Source organism: Prinia subflava, chromosome Z (assembly GCF_021018805.1).
Source record: "Prinia subflava isolate CZ2003 ecotype Zambia chromosome Z, Cam_Psub_1.2, whole genome shotgun sequence".
Classification (NCBI taxonomy): Eukaryota; Metazoa; Chordata; class Aves; order Passeriformes; family Cisticolidae; genus Prinia; species Prinia subflava.
In genome coordinates this window covers 11,634,620-11,651,046 of record NC_086283.1, presented here as the reverse complement: position 1 = coordinate 11,651,046, position 16,427 = coordinate 11,634,620, and the positions used below count along the sequence as shown (strand labels likewise).

The 16,427-nt window shown below is 42.0% G+C and overlaps 1 protein-coding gene across 3 annotated transcripts in view; it reads right to left on the bottom strand.

Moving 5' to 3' along the window:
• UNC5C (unc-5 netrin receptor C) overlaps positions 1–16,427 on the bottom strand; it is a 257,297-nt gene that overhangs the window by 17,548 nt on the left and 223,322 nt on the right. For all 3 annotated transcript variants that reach the window (XM_063422938.1, XM_063422936.1, XM_063422939.1), the window contains 4 exons: positions 15,011–15,202; positions 13,410–13,754; positions 10,360–10,447; positions 882–1,050 (listed from right to left, as the gene is read on the bottom strand). In XM_063422938.1, coding sequence (XP_063279008.1) covers positions 882–1,050; positions 10,360–10,447; positions 13,410–13,754; positions 15,011–15,202 — 794 coding nt within the window. The remainder of the gene's footprint in view (positions 1–881; positions 1,051–10,359; positions 10,448–13,409; positions 13,755–15,010; positions 15,203–16,427) is intronic.

Sequence of the window (16,427 nt, the reverse complement as noted above, 5' to 3'; positions counted from 1 at the left end):
GTGTGAGGCTCAGCCTGGAGGAGCTGCTCCAGAAATGACAGGAGGAAGAAGGTCGCTGTGTGATGGCCAGGGGCCCCACAGACACCACACACACACCAGGGTGTGTGCAGGGCTGGCAGAGCAACCCCTGCCTAGGGCAGGAGGAGGATGGGGGGACACGATGGGGTGCCAGAACCACACAGACACAAATCAGGAACACATGTGTGGTGCCATGAGTTGGGCTGTGGGGTGCAGATTAGCTAGCGAGACTGAGCTGAGTTTGCTGTACGCTCCCTCCCAGCAGGAGGAGGAGCTGGTGCCGCAGGCAGGAAGACAAACACAAGAGGCTTTTGAAGACAATGCTGGACATGGCACTTCTGCTGCTGTCAGCCCAACTGCCTTCAGAAGCCACTCTGACCTTATTAAGGTTATCAGTAGGATAAAGTGCCCTTGCCAAATTAATTATGAGACCAACTGGTGGCAGCAGGGGCATAGGGGCACAGAGCTGGAGAGGAGGGCTCTGTTAGGATGGCCCAGCCCTGCTGAAAGCATCACTTTATACTCCAGTTATAGTGGGAAGATCCTTTTGCCACACTGCCTTGGGACATTCTCCTGCTATACTGCTGGCAATGAACCACTTCAGGCTCCCACCATGGAAAACTGCTAGTACTAGGAGGTGCCAAAGTGCCCCAAGACAGATCTCTGCCTGGGCAGAGATTATGGCATCTTAGACATCTCACAGGAAAGGGCACTCCTCCCTGCCTGTAGCAGCCATGTGTCTCACATGGAAACTACATGTTTCTCACTCCAAACTACAGGTATCCGAGTTCAGGAAGGCAAGTAAAGGCCCAGCAGAGAGCCCTGCCTGCAGCCAGCACACAGGCTGGAGCTCTGGACCTCACCTCCCATGGTCCCTGGGCAGCCTGGTGCTTCAGCTGGATCTGCCAGTCCTCGGTGTTTGGCTCTGCGCAGTGGTGCATGGTTAAAATGATGGGCCGGGTTAGCAGGGCTCCAGGTGGGCCACAGCTCACCACTGGTGTCAGCAGGGTTTGGCTGTCTTCTACAGGTGGTCTGCCAAGGAGACAGAAAGATGGATATTAAGTGAGTTGAAAAAGACAAAAAGGTTCATATGGATGTGTAATAATAAAAAATCCTTCTCTTAAAATGACTGTGCAAGCAAAATAGCTGGGGTTTTTTTTTCCCAAATTCATATTTATTTCCTATTTTTTGTTTGTTTTTGTGCCAAATATCACTCATGTGTCAAAATGCAGGTTTAGGTGTCAGCAAATTATAGGCCCTATTTGCTGAGTACACTCCACTCTGAAGGATCCTTGCAGATGGTGTGCAGAGGCTTCATTTCCCCCTCTGCCAAAATGTGGTCACTGCTGCATTTGGCAGTTGTTCAGTAACACACAAAAATGAATGGTGGCTCTTGTAGGCACCACTAGTGAGAATTATTTACTGTCAGGACAGAGAAAACTGAAGATGAGAGGAAGACATTGAATTAATGAGCATGCAAGCATGACTGGAAATGGTACACAGCACATCAGAGATGTGCAATTTGAGTTCTGAGTCATCACCAAACCACTGATACTCCATTTTACTTAAAAGGCATTCAGATCTACTAGAATGGCTATTGGAAATACGCCTGCAGGGGGCAAGTGTCACTGCTGGTGAGGAAGAAAGGATGAAGGGATGGTAAGGAATAGTGCGAGGGTAAAACACACTTGCAAAGCGCAAGATTTCTAGTGATTACCTCAAGCTGTTCAGCTAAAAACACAGGTATTACCCAGTGTGCTTGCTGCCACTCACTAGGAATTGGTTTTATGGGAAATCATATGAATATTTAGGATACACAACATACATTCTTGTTTGAAAGTGATAGTGTGTATTCATGTGTGTGTTTGCACATGTGTGCAAGTGCAAACCATCCCAGACCAACTGCTGAGGAGCTTAAAACAAGAGGAAGCATGAGTGACTTTAACTATCCCGACATCTGGTGTATGACAAATGCAGCTGAATGTACCTCATCAACTGCCTCCCTAAATAATAGAGGACAAATTCATGATCCAGAAACCAGCAAGTGGGAGATTAAGTGTTCAATGTGATCTGCACTTAAAATCCTGATCTGCCCACGGGACTACATGTGCTCTGCTCTGTCTGAGGCTTCAGTCCCATACTGCATTTACAAATACAAGTTCATCTGCATCAGTCTTAGAAAAATTAGTTGAGACAACATTGCTGTTTTTTTTTTTTTCCTGCCAGTCTTTATCTTTACCAAGAGAAAAAAAACCCCAGTAGCTGTAATCACAAATCCTAGAATGTCCTGAAAAGGACCCACAAGGATCATCGAGTCCAGCTCCTGGCCCTGTGCAGGATTATCCCTAAGAGTCACACCGTGTGTATGAGAGTATTGTCCAAACACTTCTTGAGCTCTGCCAGGCTGGTGCTGTGACCACTGCCCCGGGATCCCATTTCAGCACCCAACTACCCTGTGGGTGATGAACCTTTTCCTGATATCCAATCTAAACCTCCCCTGACACAACTTCAGGCCATTCCCTCGGGTTGTGTCACTGGTCACCACAGAGAACAGATCAGTGTCTGCCCCTGCTCTTCCTCTCAAGAGGAAGCTGTAACTGCAGTGAGGTCTCCCCTCAGTCTCCTCTTCTCCAGGCTGAACAGATGCAGTGACCTCAGCCAATCCTAATGGCTTCCCTTCAAGATCATTCACCATCTTCATTGCTCGCCTTTGGATGCTCTCTAATAGTTTAATGTGTTTCTTATATTGTGGTAGCCAAAACTGCTCATAATATTCCAGGTCAGGCCACACCAATGCAGAGCAGAGCAGGTAATCTTAGATAACATTTTCAAGGAGGCCCAATCAGGACAGAAGCTATTTTGATATCAAATTTATCACACCTCTTCTGGCTATTGCAAATATATTGTCCATAGGACTAATCTAATTTAGTCCACCCTAATTCTCCCTGCCTATCCCATTAATCTCACAGAATGAAAGACTTCATTCTTTCACTCCTGAGAAGGAGAAATCCTTTTTCAAAATGGAATGAAGGCATTTTTGAAAATTACCCTTGGTAGTCACAAATGTTGTGGAGGTTTTGTAACATTTGAAAAAAAAAAGGGTCTGGCATTGAAAAATTTAAATCTATGCAAATCAGTAAATCCAGATGATACGCATCTGTGGAAATTAACTGATGAGTTTACTAAATGACTTAACAATTGTTTCTGAAAATCCATGGACTGGAAACAAACAGCTGCGATATAGATGTCTTTCAAAAAAGATGTAAAGTATAACAATCTGGACAGCTATCATGTATTTGCCAACTATTTTAGCCTAACAAACAATGCACAAAATAAATGAAACAGTAGCAGATAGAGTAGCTAGTCCAGCTCCTCTTGCATACTTCAGAGAATCATTGGATTCAGATTAAGAAAATGAGGTATCACTGTTTTGCAAGGCCAGACTGAATAAATCATTGGACAGTTTTTCGCTAAAACATTCCTTCTTTTTCTCACTGATTTAAATTGTTATTTTTTCATAAGAAGCTATAAGAAGCTTAAAACCACTCAGAGTGTGTCAGTGGTTTTTAATGGTCTGTGGATATTTGAACACTCTCCTGTGGTCTAATTCAAGAAATTTCAAGAAATACAGTATCTTATGAGAAAGATCTCTCAAAATTATAATATCTATATGAAAAGCAGATATGACCAGTTATGGATCTAATCATCTAGTTAACCTAACTTCATCTAAAAGTACTGAAAAAGAAAAGAAAGAAAATATAAACTATCATTGCTTCTTGGACTGAGTTACAAAACAAGCAGTCAAAAAGAATGCAGGAGTGAATATATCATGATTGCCTTAAAAAAAAATTAATACAGTGCCTTTTAGGTGAAAAATGAGTTAAAATCGACAAGCACTGATGCCTGCAGTCAAAAAAACCCAAAAGGTCATTAAAATAATATGGTACTTATAAATCATACAGTCTGAAGTTGTCTCCAAGTTAAGTTTAGTCACTGCTTTGTGCCAAAATTTTTTAGCTGTCAGATTTTAGGACTCTGATGAAGGGCATGATTCTGTGCTGCAACATTTTATAGCTGATTAGAACAAGTAAAAAAAAAAATCATGCAGAACACGAAGTCAGGATGTGTTGCAGACTGCAGAGTGAGGAACTGAGATGGGTGGTGGATGCAAGCATACAAAGGACATGTTAAAAATATCAAGGCATAATATTTTCCCCATGTTCATAAACAGCATCTTTGTCACCAGACTTAGAAGATTTATTGCCAAGCAGATAAGATATGGATGGTCCTGACCTGGGTATTTATTATAGGTGACAGTCTGATTAGTGAACAGCAGAAAACTGGGCCAGTTGTGGGGCTGCTTGACTTTACAGTCCCAAATTCCCAACCAGGCACACATCAGAGACTGGCACGACAAAATTACTGAACACCTGCTGGTCCTAGTGACTTTCCAACATCCACTTCATGCAGATATACCTTTAAAAGTGGAGATATAATGATTTGGAGAGAAGTTCTCTAGTGGTGTGAAGTGGGTCACTGTCACTGTTGAGGTGAAATCCCAACTCTGTTAAAGTCTATGTTTAACCTCTCTCTGACTACTGTGAGGCCAGGATTTCTACTCACAATGTGGAAAACACATTTGAGTAATGAGTAATTACATTTACAGGTAACAATTAATAAGGAATCACTGCAAGTAACAGTGAAAGCCAGAAGACAATCACAAAATTCTAGAGAGGGTAAAAATATGAGTAGGAAATAAAATCTTATTAATATTATTGTACTGTGGCTGAGGCTGGAGCAAAACAAGTTCCAAAAACTTACTTAGTAACAAAGAAAGCAATAAAAGTGAACAACACTTCAGGTGAGCTTGCTGCAACACAGCAGGCATCAACATGTAATGTGGGACAAGGCATGTCAGAGCACATCACAGTGATATTCCCTTTCCTCTCCGGCTCTAACATGACTGCAGGTAGCAGCAGTGTGTTTAGGGACCACCATGAGATCTCAGAAATAAACACCTGAAACTCACAGGAATGAGGCTAAAGAACACAATGGCACAGACAAAAGAGAGATGCCCTATGACAAGTGACAGGCAAAAGGAATAAAAATCTCCTGAAAAATCTTTTCTTGCTTCTCACTGTTTTCAATTTCCATTTTAAAACAAAGGGATTATGCCTGACTACAGCTAATGAGAACAGAAACAGATGCCGTAGACAAGATACATTATACAAGGGATATTAATCGTTCTTCTTCAAAGCATAAACCAACAGTAATTCATGGAATTAGTAAACAACAAATTCCCCTGAAGAAAAGTTATTGTGTAGTCACTCATTACAGGCAATTTTATTCTTTCTCCTGAAACGGGTGATGCAGCAGCAGCAAAGCCAGGATCCCGGCCTAGAGATGAACGTGTTGTGACCAGCACTGAGATTTATGTGTTATAGATTGTGAGACCCAGCACAGAGACACAGGGAGCTTATACAGCAAGGGAGTTAAACCTATGAGCAGAAATGATCAAAACTGTGGGCCATTTTAGGCTGTTTTCCAAAAAAGAGCCCCAAACCCAGCCCCCTTTCACTTTAGGCTTGCAGCAGTCTCTGGACAACTCATTAGAGGAGACTGGGCACTCAGCTCTATAACTCCAAAAACAAAGAGATGCTTTTGTTTTACAAAGATCTGAGACTAAAATTCAACTCTTTGCTTAGCATTTCTATTAAAAGGCACTAACAGTAAATAAAAGGTCTTCAGATATTTTTAGGTGTTTTCCCTCAGAGGTTATCAAGACCAGTCAACTTATATTTAAAAGCAAACAAACTTTTATTCACCATATCTGGTCCCTTCACAATCAAATTTGTGTTTTTAATGGGATTACTCATTTGAAACCATCTCCCTGTAATAAGCCAGACCATATTCATTAAGGTAGCTGTCAGACAGCAGATGTGAGCACAACTAGATAAATCTCTGCTCTTCAGTGGGACTACATTGTGCTTCCTGCCACGGTGCTCCAGGCAGCTCAGGAAGCACAGGATGGAGCAGGGAGAGAGGAATGGCTATCACATAGCAACAGAGGGCAACCCTTCTAAACAGCTTAGTCAAAAGTTAGAGGGAAGATATTTTATTTCTTCTTTCATTGCTGGGGCTTTATTTTTTAGTATGTGTTCTTTCTTAAGTTTCAAACTTAATATTCTCGAGAGACTCTGGTTCTTCTGACAGTCTATCTTCAGAAGAAAAATACTCTGAGAAGTTTGCCCTCCCCTTTTGCTCATGCTCTGGTCTTTTTCATGTTGAATTTTTCAATTATAGTGACTGACACTTCAAGAAATTGTCTTTTGGACTTGAAAAGTAATTTTGTTTATGCAACTGAGATAAGGAAGGTGGAGAAATGAAATGTGGAAGACTTCAATTCCTTTTATTTCACATCACTAAGCTTAAAGTTTACTGGTGAGAAAGCAACATTGCTCACATTGCTCCTTGGATCACAATCATTAATCAGATGCTTGACTTTATATTAAACTCTGTGCATATATTATGAAGCCATTGATACAAATCATGGCAAGGCTCACCTTACCCTTTTCTCTTTTAAGGTAGCTAATTTGAAATTTGCACATTTATGTGTGTCTTCCATCAAGACCTTCAGTAGTGTTGCTTGCTCTGTTCTTCAGGGTTGTCAGATTTTGTGGGCTCAGCGACCTCCGCTCTTATTTGGAACACCTCCTGTGTGATGGATTATACAGACAGGAGTGTCCTTCACAGAGCTGTATCTGTTTTGTGCAGTTCCTGCCTCTGATTAGAGCATGCAAGAGTAGCTCCACCTAATGCTGTGCAAGCTCAGCAGGGGTTCACACAGGAACACAGGAACTGCCACACAAGATAAAACCAGTGGTCCATCAAGACCCAGACCCCATCTAGCACTGACCACTGCCAGATGTTTCTGAAGGAAACACAGCTCTGCTAATTTAACTCACAGCAGGATCTGTTTTTTAACCTGAGGCAGTCAAACAAATCCTGGAGGCTGGAGGTTTATACTCATGATATTTAATCCTTAGGATTAAATTACAGATTAATTAAATAAAGTACTAAATCTGTAAGAGCCAGACTCTCATAGATGCTCATGGAAAAAGGCTCTTGCCAGGTACTGGCCAACATAATATGCTGATTTTACAGATGAAACCACTACTCAAGAAGGGACTCCTTGCAAATCTCTAAGTTGGTGATGCTTCCTCAGATTAAGGGAGAGAACATCCGCTCTGAAACACTGACAAACACGTTGAGCTTTGAGACAGAAACTTGTCTGATAGCTGTGAAATATTCTCAGAGGGTTGTCATTTTATCAGTTACACATATATATGTATATATGCATATATAATTTTCCCCAGTGTAGCTGCTTCATAAAGGACATGGATCTTTTCATGAGGTCCTACCAGCCAGGGATCAGAGCGTGGGAGCTGCCTGCCATCCATCCTGCCTCAAGTGACAGGAAGAATGAGGGTGAGTTTGCTGGAAAGGAGCAGGGATAACACTCTCCTGGAGCATTGGTCCAGGAAAAGAGAAACACCAGAGTGACACGAGTACACTAAGACTGTTGTTGGAGGAAACAACTGCCTCCAAGTGGTGTTTACTGCAAGCTATCAGAACCCCAACTGACTGCTAAAGGATAATGCGTTTAGGGTGACCTTACTGCTCTCACGTACTTTGATGGATATGAAATGGAATAAACAGATTGTCTCAGAAAGCTCTTCTAACCAATCTGAGGCGACACAAAGAGTGATATTACTGGGTTGTGAAGTCTCTCAAATTGCTGTACTACAGCTTTCAGATATTAACTGGGGAGGCTTACTATGAAAACAAAGGAAGGAAAAGGGGAATTTGCAGGTGTTTGAGAGAGAACATTTTCTGTTTCAGCTTGACTATTCAGAAGTAGTTTCACAGTTCTACTAACAAAATGTAAGCTAGATCTTAAGTTGCTGGAGATAGGTGAGCTAAGGGTGCTGACTGTCTTTGTTGCTGCTCTGGTATTACTAGGGTAGCACTGTGGAGACCACATTCTTGCCTCGGTGCTAGTTGTAATATCAAGCACAAGACTCTGCCTTCATTTCTGACTTTATAATTTCCGGTGTGTCTCCTGCCAAACAACATCAACACATAACAGGACTTTTCAACACATACACATTTGCACAGTGCTCATGAAAATAAATATAGGGTCTCACAGGGTTTGTTGAACACACTGGAGTTAGTTACTGCCTGGCCATGAAAGCAAATATCTGCAGCTAGTCCTTACTGCTAGTGTGCTGCAAGAATGCGGCAGCTGATTTAAAAAATAATTACGCCACACAGCAACTTGTGGTACCCATACGACTCCAATTATATGAAGCAACATCTGTGGCCCATGCAGTCAGAAAAAGAAGCTTTGACATAGATGTAGCTCTGCTGCAGAAGTGAAGGGTCTGGTACCCAGTCCTGCAACAGGAGAACATTACAGCTGGGTGCCACCCACCCCCTTCTGCTCCTTGGCACCTGGGGAAAGGAGGCAGGTGAATGTTCAGTTCTGAGTGATCTAGACAATGCCCAATGATGTCCATCTTGAATGTCCCAGAAGCTGCTTTCCAGGAGCATGAAGAGCCTGGTGTGCTTTCTGAAAAACTGCCACAAACCAAATAAGCAACTAGAGTCTGTCCACCCAGAAAGTCACTGGGCCACCACAATACAGTGAGCCCTGCTGCCCCAAGGCAGACTGCTCTGCTCTCCCAGGGAAAGAAATCACTTCTAAAATCTTCAGTGTAAGAGAGGATTCACACCACTCTGTTTACTTCTGCAGGTGTCCTTTAGCATGCTTGCTGAGTTTGGCAAGCAGCACATTTCCCAGCACAGGTTAACCTATCCTTCTATCCTCTGTGTGACTTGCTGAGTTACAGCTATCACAAAGCATGCAGAGGCGGCTTTATGATTCTTGAAGAAAATAAATTAAACAAGTATGTGACATTAGTTGTCCACAGCTGCATGAATAAACTAACAGGGATTCCCTCCATAACTGACTGGAAAGAAAATAATTGCAGATACAGCACCTTCTAGGAATTAAATATTTTTTTAAGAATTAGGTATTTTGGAAAGGGAGATTTAGAAGCACGTTGAATAACAGGGGATGCCATCTGATTTTTTTTCCTTCTTCAGGAAAGAGTCTTTGTTCAATACTGTTTGTAAACCTCTTTCACAGCCAAAAGTAATAGGAACACAATCAATACTAGCTATGAACAGAGACATTTTTTCTGTACTGCAATTAGCTATTTTCAAAGAGTGGCTGATGAATAATGTATGCAAAAGGGTGGGTGGGTATGCAAAAGGGTGGGTGGAAGGATTATTTAATTTTTCTTTAAGCAGATTATTTTAGCTTGGGTGAAAGACTACCAAGCTAAAGAATAGTGTTCAATATCACACAGTGTATAAACAGCTGTGGCTTAGCACATAATAAAAGCTATTAAGAGGCTGAGCCAAAAAACATATCCAGCTATGAAGAGGAGAAAGAGGCAAAGTACCGTGTAATGACTGCTTCAGCTTCACATTTGCCATTCTGCCTTTGTGCACAAGTCCATTCTGCAGCCCAAGATCTCACCTTTCGCTTCATTAGGGTTTTCTAAATGGTTCCAAATGGTATCTTGGCCTTTTTGTATACAATTTTATTTTAATTTCAAGGCTGCCAGATCACATGCCAGTAGACATTAAGATCTAGAATATGAATTTCCCACACAGGTAACAGGAGACAGCAGTGGTCTGGATCCCAGTATCAGCTCTGGGTGCCCTCGGCACACGGTGTCTGGGGCTAAGCAGAAAGGAGGTAGAGGACACCAAGAGCTTTGGCTCCATCCTCTGCATGAACTAGCCAAGCTCATGAAGGGTAAAATAAAAATTCACCTTCACTCTAGCAGGAGAGGAGATTTTCCAGGTCAGGTGCTCAGGCACCTGTCCCTTCACTGAAGTGATTTATCACCCTTCTCCTCTGCTCCCTTCTCCTTTGCAGCACAGGTCTTTATCAAGAGGTTACTTCACACCTTCTCTGCTTCACAAACTCATGATGGCATATTTTCCTTGTTCCTCTACAATTCAGCATCCCCTTGGCCTGAGGACTTGCTGCAGAGTGCAACACTTGGTTAGGAAACCCAGTGTCTGTGCTGGTTTTGGGGCAAAGTTTATCCTTGGCTTTGCTTGTGTTTACCTCCATGTCAGCAAATAGCTTCAGTGCAGTAGGCTTTGCATAAGTGTTATTCTTCAGTTACTACAGTTACAGGTCTTCAGTTACTACATTTGCCCCCTCTATTAATGCACAAGGAAATAAAGACAGTTCTTTACCTCATGTTCTCCTTCCTGTGAACTGTCAGATACATCTCATAGACTCTCCCTTGTGGAACAGCTCCCGCTGGGATCAACAAACTTACTCCTGCAGAACAGAAGAGACACAAAAGATAAGATGGAGAAAAAAGAATAAAGTGGGCCTGTGAAGAGGAGTGACAGGAGAGGCAGAAGCCTGCAATGTCAGATTTTCAGCCACTTTCACCAGCAGACTGTAAATGACCTCAGCAAGATGGGAGAAAAAGCATTTACTGTAACCTTGGTGTCTTCAGTGTCCAGTTGCCTGTTCTTTTTCCTCTGCACTGGAAAACTGGAGTGCAGAAAAGGATTTTCTTCCCTTTCATTTTATTTAAAGAGCAGACAGATGGTTATGTTGTTGCGTACCTTGTAAAATGATGGAAAAACAAACAACTCTGACTAAAATTTCCAACAGCTGTAATGGGACATTTCTCCCTAGGCAATTCTTACTTAATTAAGATCAGGAAAGAAAAGCAGGGAAGCACTGTCCCAGGAAGCAGCAAGAACTAGTTGTTCCCTGAAAGATGGCTTCTGTATCTGGCATCCTGTCTTTTCATGCACTTAGTTGCTAGATTGCTAGGGAGAGAAAACAGGTCTTGGTTTTTGAATGTACCTAGTCCTGCATAGTGGCTGAAAACTGGGCTATCCAACCTTGAAACAAGTGGGCAAACATGCTCGGTGTTCTTTTCAGTAATGATTTGCAGCACACTTGATTAAAAAACACTGGTTTTACATTACTTCCATTTAAGAGATGCCTTGTCTCTGTACAACAAACACGGCCCACAAACTGGCTATTTCACTCTGCTGGATACATCTCAGCCACCTCTCTTTGTAGATGCAGATTAGCTGGAAATCAGTGGCAAGGATTTGCATACATTTGTTACCACATAGCTGAAAACAAAACTAGAGGAAGATTATTTATGTATATGTGTCCACTGTAACATATATGTGTTTACACTAGAGACATTCTGTAGACACCTTGCTTGGCTCTGCCTCTTTTCTTTAGCACACAGGTTTTGGTTACCCTGGACACCTCCTGTGTGTTGGTGTGCAGGGCCTCAGTCCCACACTTACCTTTGAAGGAGAGGGTTAGCTAGGAAAGCATTTTCCACTACTGCCTTCTGGCACTTGTGTCTTTACAGGCTGTCACAACCCAACCTGTGCATGTCTGCAGATGTAACACAGCAGGTGTACTACAAATGAAGGGCTTTGATCATATCTTGAGGAGGACATACCTCTAGAAGCAGCACAGAGGCATACAGAGGTAGCAGCAGACAGATTATTTTGTTTTACAGAATCATTACTTCAATCATTTTGAAGGGATTACAGCATCAAATGTTTTTTCTTTACAAATTGATATTAATACACGTGAATTAACAGTGACTAATAGACTTTGCTGATAATGTGCACCACTGTGGCATATGAAAACTGAGTATAAACATCTATTTTCAGCTGCTACTTAGAAAAATGTGAAATCCAAGACTGTATAGCACAAATTTTCAACATTGCTCATTAGTCAGCACCAGATTTATTGAAGTAGTTCAGCTTTCACATAAATTTAATAGATATTTTTGCTTCCCATTGGACAGGAGCTCAGAGAGCAGGGCTATGGGTCCAAGCACTTTTGGCTGCTTCATGGGCAGTGTGGGTCTGCATCCTGGAAGGACCAAACCATTCAGGTCCCAGGCCACCTGGGCATTTTGCTTCCTCCATAACATCAACAAAAAATAAATGATCCAGCAAAGGTGCAGGGGGCAAGGGTAGGCACTGTCTCCTTGGTGAGGGCATTTGCTGTAAAATGGCCAAGCTGTGAATTTCGGTCTCATAGGTACTGTGGTCCTACCTGAATTCAGAGTCCCAGTGAAACTGGGCAGGTGTGTTCCTGACCACTGTATATCCCCCATATTCCTCACATCAAATGCATTACGTATTTGACCCATCCTCACTTTAGCTATTAATGCTGCTCTGCAGTACTGTGCTAAACCCATAGGAACATCTAAGCGCTGAATTTCCATGGAAAGAACATCAACACTTCCTGTAGGAACCCAGCAGCGGCATGGCTATGCTAAAAAATCTGTCTAAAAGACCTGAGCTCTCCCAGGGCTGCCCAAGAACTCCTTGGATGCTCTGAAATTGTCTGCTGGTGTAAGGGTGGCCCGAAGGGGCCTGAAAACTTGACTTTGTGCTGTATGAGAAAGATTGAGCAGCATGTTGCATTATATCAACAGGCCCTCAATGCTCAGTGCCTCCCTTTCCTAGTTGTAAAGCAAGTCAACAATAAATACAGGTAAAAAGCCTCCTCTAAAAATAGTGTTCTGTAGTCCTACTCAAATTGCACATAGTATGCAACGAATTGGAAATGGAGCAACCAATTTGTTTTTAAATTAATTTGTTCATTTTTAGCATAATGACAAAATAGAGCCTTACTGTACTGAAGTCCCTTTTCTAGAACTGAATTAAAGAAAAAGGTGATGCTGAATTGCACTTCACACAGGAGAGCTCTGAAGCCTTGCATGTCTCAGAAGCTGGCTAAGAGCCCTGCAATATTCTGTTTAGAATCAGAGAATCATTTAGATTGGAAGAGACCTCTAAGATCATTGAATCCAATCATTAACGGATCACAGTGTTCACCACTAGATCACATTCCTATGTATTACTTGGGAGAAGAGACCAACTCCTTGTTGCAGCCTCCTTCAGGCAGTTGTAGAAAGGGGTAAGGTCCCCTCTAAGCCTCCTTTTTTCCAGGCTACACAACCCCATCTCCCTCAGCTGCTACTCCTAAGACCAGTGCTCTTGTAGAGGGGCCCAAGTCTTCCTCAAGCCTGTGGTGTTTAAAAGGTGGCCAGGACATTGGCTAGAAAATATTCTAAGTACTTTGGTGGACGCAAATGAAGTAGAGGTAAAAACCCACCTATTTGATTTGATCAAAGAAAAGGAAGAGTCCCATGAATAGAGACTTTCTTTTGCCATATGAAAACAAACTAACACCCCTTAAACCCACAAAACAATTGTACCTTTAAGCTAGCACTTACCTGAATTGGGAATTACTAGGTGGCCTCCTAAGGAGTTGAAGGTTCCAAATACGGTGCATGACGGGTCAGTTTGCCGAGCAAGGCTCTGGTTCTTCGCGTTCAGGGTCTCATTCTCCAGCAGAGACTGTGTAATCTGTGGGGACAGCTTGGAGGAGAAGTCAGAGAGGTCATCCTGGGGAGTGACTGCACCAGAGGTGTTATAAACCTTGATCTTCAAGTTGGGGAGTGGGTCCAGGATTGGAGAGTTGGTCATTGGGATTTTATCCGAGACATCATGCAAGGCATACACAGGACCCCTGTACATGGCTGCAGCAGAAGTGAGGTCTGGTGGCACTGCTAGGAGGTCTGCAGTGGAGATGAGAAGGAAGAACTGTATTATTTCTCTGTTCTGATGAGTTTATTCTGAGCAACAATTTGGGTTTGTATTTGTGTTTTGTCTTTCATTCCAAATGTTCAGATATGCTAAGTCCCTGAACCTTTATCTCGATTTCCACGAATCTCTCCAGCAAACTCCCAGGGCTGGGAATCTCCCAGCTGCTTTGGAATCTGATTGCTGTACAAAATTACAGCACATTTCTGCTCTGAAGAAATTTCTCTTCAGAGAAATACTGGGAGTATTTTTCCAGCCTGCACTCAGATTTCAAATATGATATGCTTAGCTTCAGGACAAGATTTTTTCATCACTCAGTAGATCTAGTTTTAACTAAGAACCCCTCCCTAAATGCTATGTGACAATCATTTACCAATTTATCTAACTAGCCTAATGACAGCAATTCCTGAAATAAAAGACACAACAAGCCTATGAAGTCATCGTGCCCATGACTCCTTGCAGTGGGGCATTAGTATTTGCATCACACTTTTCTAACATTTTTTTTAAAAGTTTCTTCAGCAAAGAAAACACTTCTGCTAATCTTACATGTGACAACTCTCTTGTCATCTTAACTCTTATAGTGTAGATATTCTTCTGGTGTAGATATTGGGAAAAAGAGGAACTGTTCAGCCTAACTAAGTGTCTTGATAAGGGCAGCACTGCCTTTAGAGTGTTTTTTCCTGGCCAATGAAGTGAGGAAGAAGTTCAAGCTGTTATGCATCTGTAATAAAAATATACATTATTAAATGATGTTCTACTACGACTTCTGCATTTTCTGTTAAAGGCACAGTACTTCTCAAACTACTATTTATACCAGTGGAGACAGGGCATAGGACAAAAAGCTATTAGGGAAATGAGCTGGAGGGAGATGTGATAGAGTTGCTGTAGTATCACTCCTGTGATGCATCCTGCCTCCATTGTTGCTGTCAGAGCTTTGCCTTTGACTTCAACTTGAGCTGGACCTGTACTTCCACAAAAGTGTCTGAGTTTCACTCTCACATTTGTGCTCTCTCTTCAGAAGTTAAATTCGCCTGCTTTGTACTCTTGAGCACAGCTGACAAAGGCCACCATGGGTTTTGAGCACTTGACAGTCAGAAACAAATGAACATGATCTTTCTGCTCTTTATCAAGTGTCAACGGGCATCCAGTGATATCATTGATGCAGCCCAAGAGACCATAACCTGATAGAATCTCCCTTAGTTGGTCAAAATGGAGTGAAATGCCAACTAACCTTGCCTTGCAGCCTTGATGTTGACAGGCTGAAATCCCCCATTTAGTGCCGAGGAGTCAATAATATCTGACTCAAAGTCGCGGTGGTTCTTGCGATAGACAAACAGGGCCACAACCACGGAAATGGCCAGGCACACGATCACGGCGATGACAATCCCCACGTAGAGAGCAACGTCGTCCGAGTCAGGAGCAGCTGCAGGGAGAGAGGCCAGGAACCTTCAAGAAATGTCCTCCTTACAGGGACTTTCAAGAAAATACTTTCTTATTGTTCTCGTTTCCTGCAGATATTTACTGCCTTTTTTATAGGCTAATTTAAAGTCCATTTCCAACACCATACAGCAGGTCTATCTATGCCCTTTTGATGGAAAACAATCCTTGATTTCTCTCTAACTTGTCTTCTAACTCTTCCTCTATCCACTTGTTCATTTATCTAATACTCAGGCTGTGAACTACTAAGCAAAACTTGTTACAGACTTAGTCTTATGAACCAAATTCACCCTATGAAATGAGATGGTATGTCTTAGTGACATAATGTCATGATATTGGTATTTAGAAGTTCAGCTGATACAAAAAACATGTGGGGTTTTAAACTTCAGAAGCCTTATCTTTACTTTAAAGAAGTAAAAGAGCCCCCAAATTCCATTTTCTATGGAATACCTGGAATATCAGGACATACCTTTGGTTGGTTTGGGGTTTTTTGAAATGTAATCTGTCATTACTCCCTACTGTCTGTTTGCCTTCCAAAATATAAACTACTAAATTAGTACAGCAGAGAATCAAGCATTGAATTCTCATCAGTGGACTTAACACATACATATTAAGATAAAAGCTGAAGTGAGCACAAGAAAAAATGTGGTAATTTACCAAAAGAAACCAAAATTTATTAGAGCTGTCTTGTGAGGAAATGGCTATGATATTTCTACTAGCTGTTTATACCATATCTTCAGCACCAACTCCAAGCTAATCTCTAGCATCATTATCCACCAGACATTTTTTTCCCAAAAGGTCTGAATATGTGCTCAAAAATTGATGTATTTCTGTACAGTGAAGAATCCCATTTTTAGAAATAGCCTAATGAAAAAAGGAAGTGCAAAAACAAATCAGACTCTTTTAGTACCCTATTTTTGTTGGTTTGAAACATGTGAAATCACTTTTATTTTATCTGTTTTAGCCATTTGGGCTGAGCTGCCCTGCAGCTGCAGAGGTGAGAGCTGGCAGATGCAGAAAGGGACTGATCAATCTCTGACAGCTCCAGGCTACCAGACCTCCAATTTACCAAACATCCCATTTTTAACCCAGCAGTTCAGGAAGCAGAAGAGTTGAGTTCTGGCTCAAAGATAAGTTACCCTTCCACCACTCTCTGTCCAGTTGCTAAGGGAATTTTAATGAGAAGATGGCTCATTCTATCCAGTTTCTGT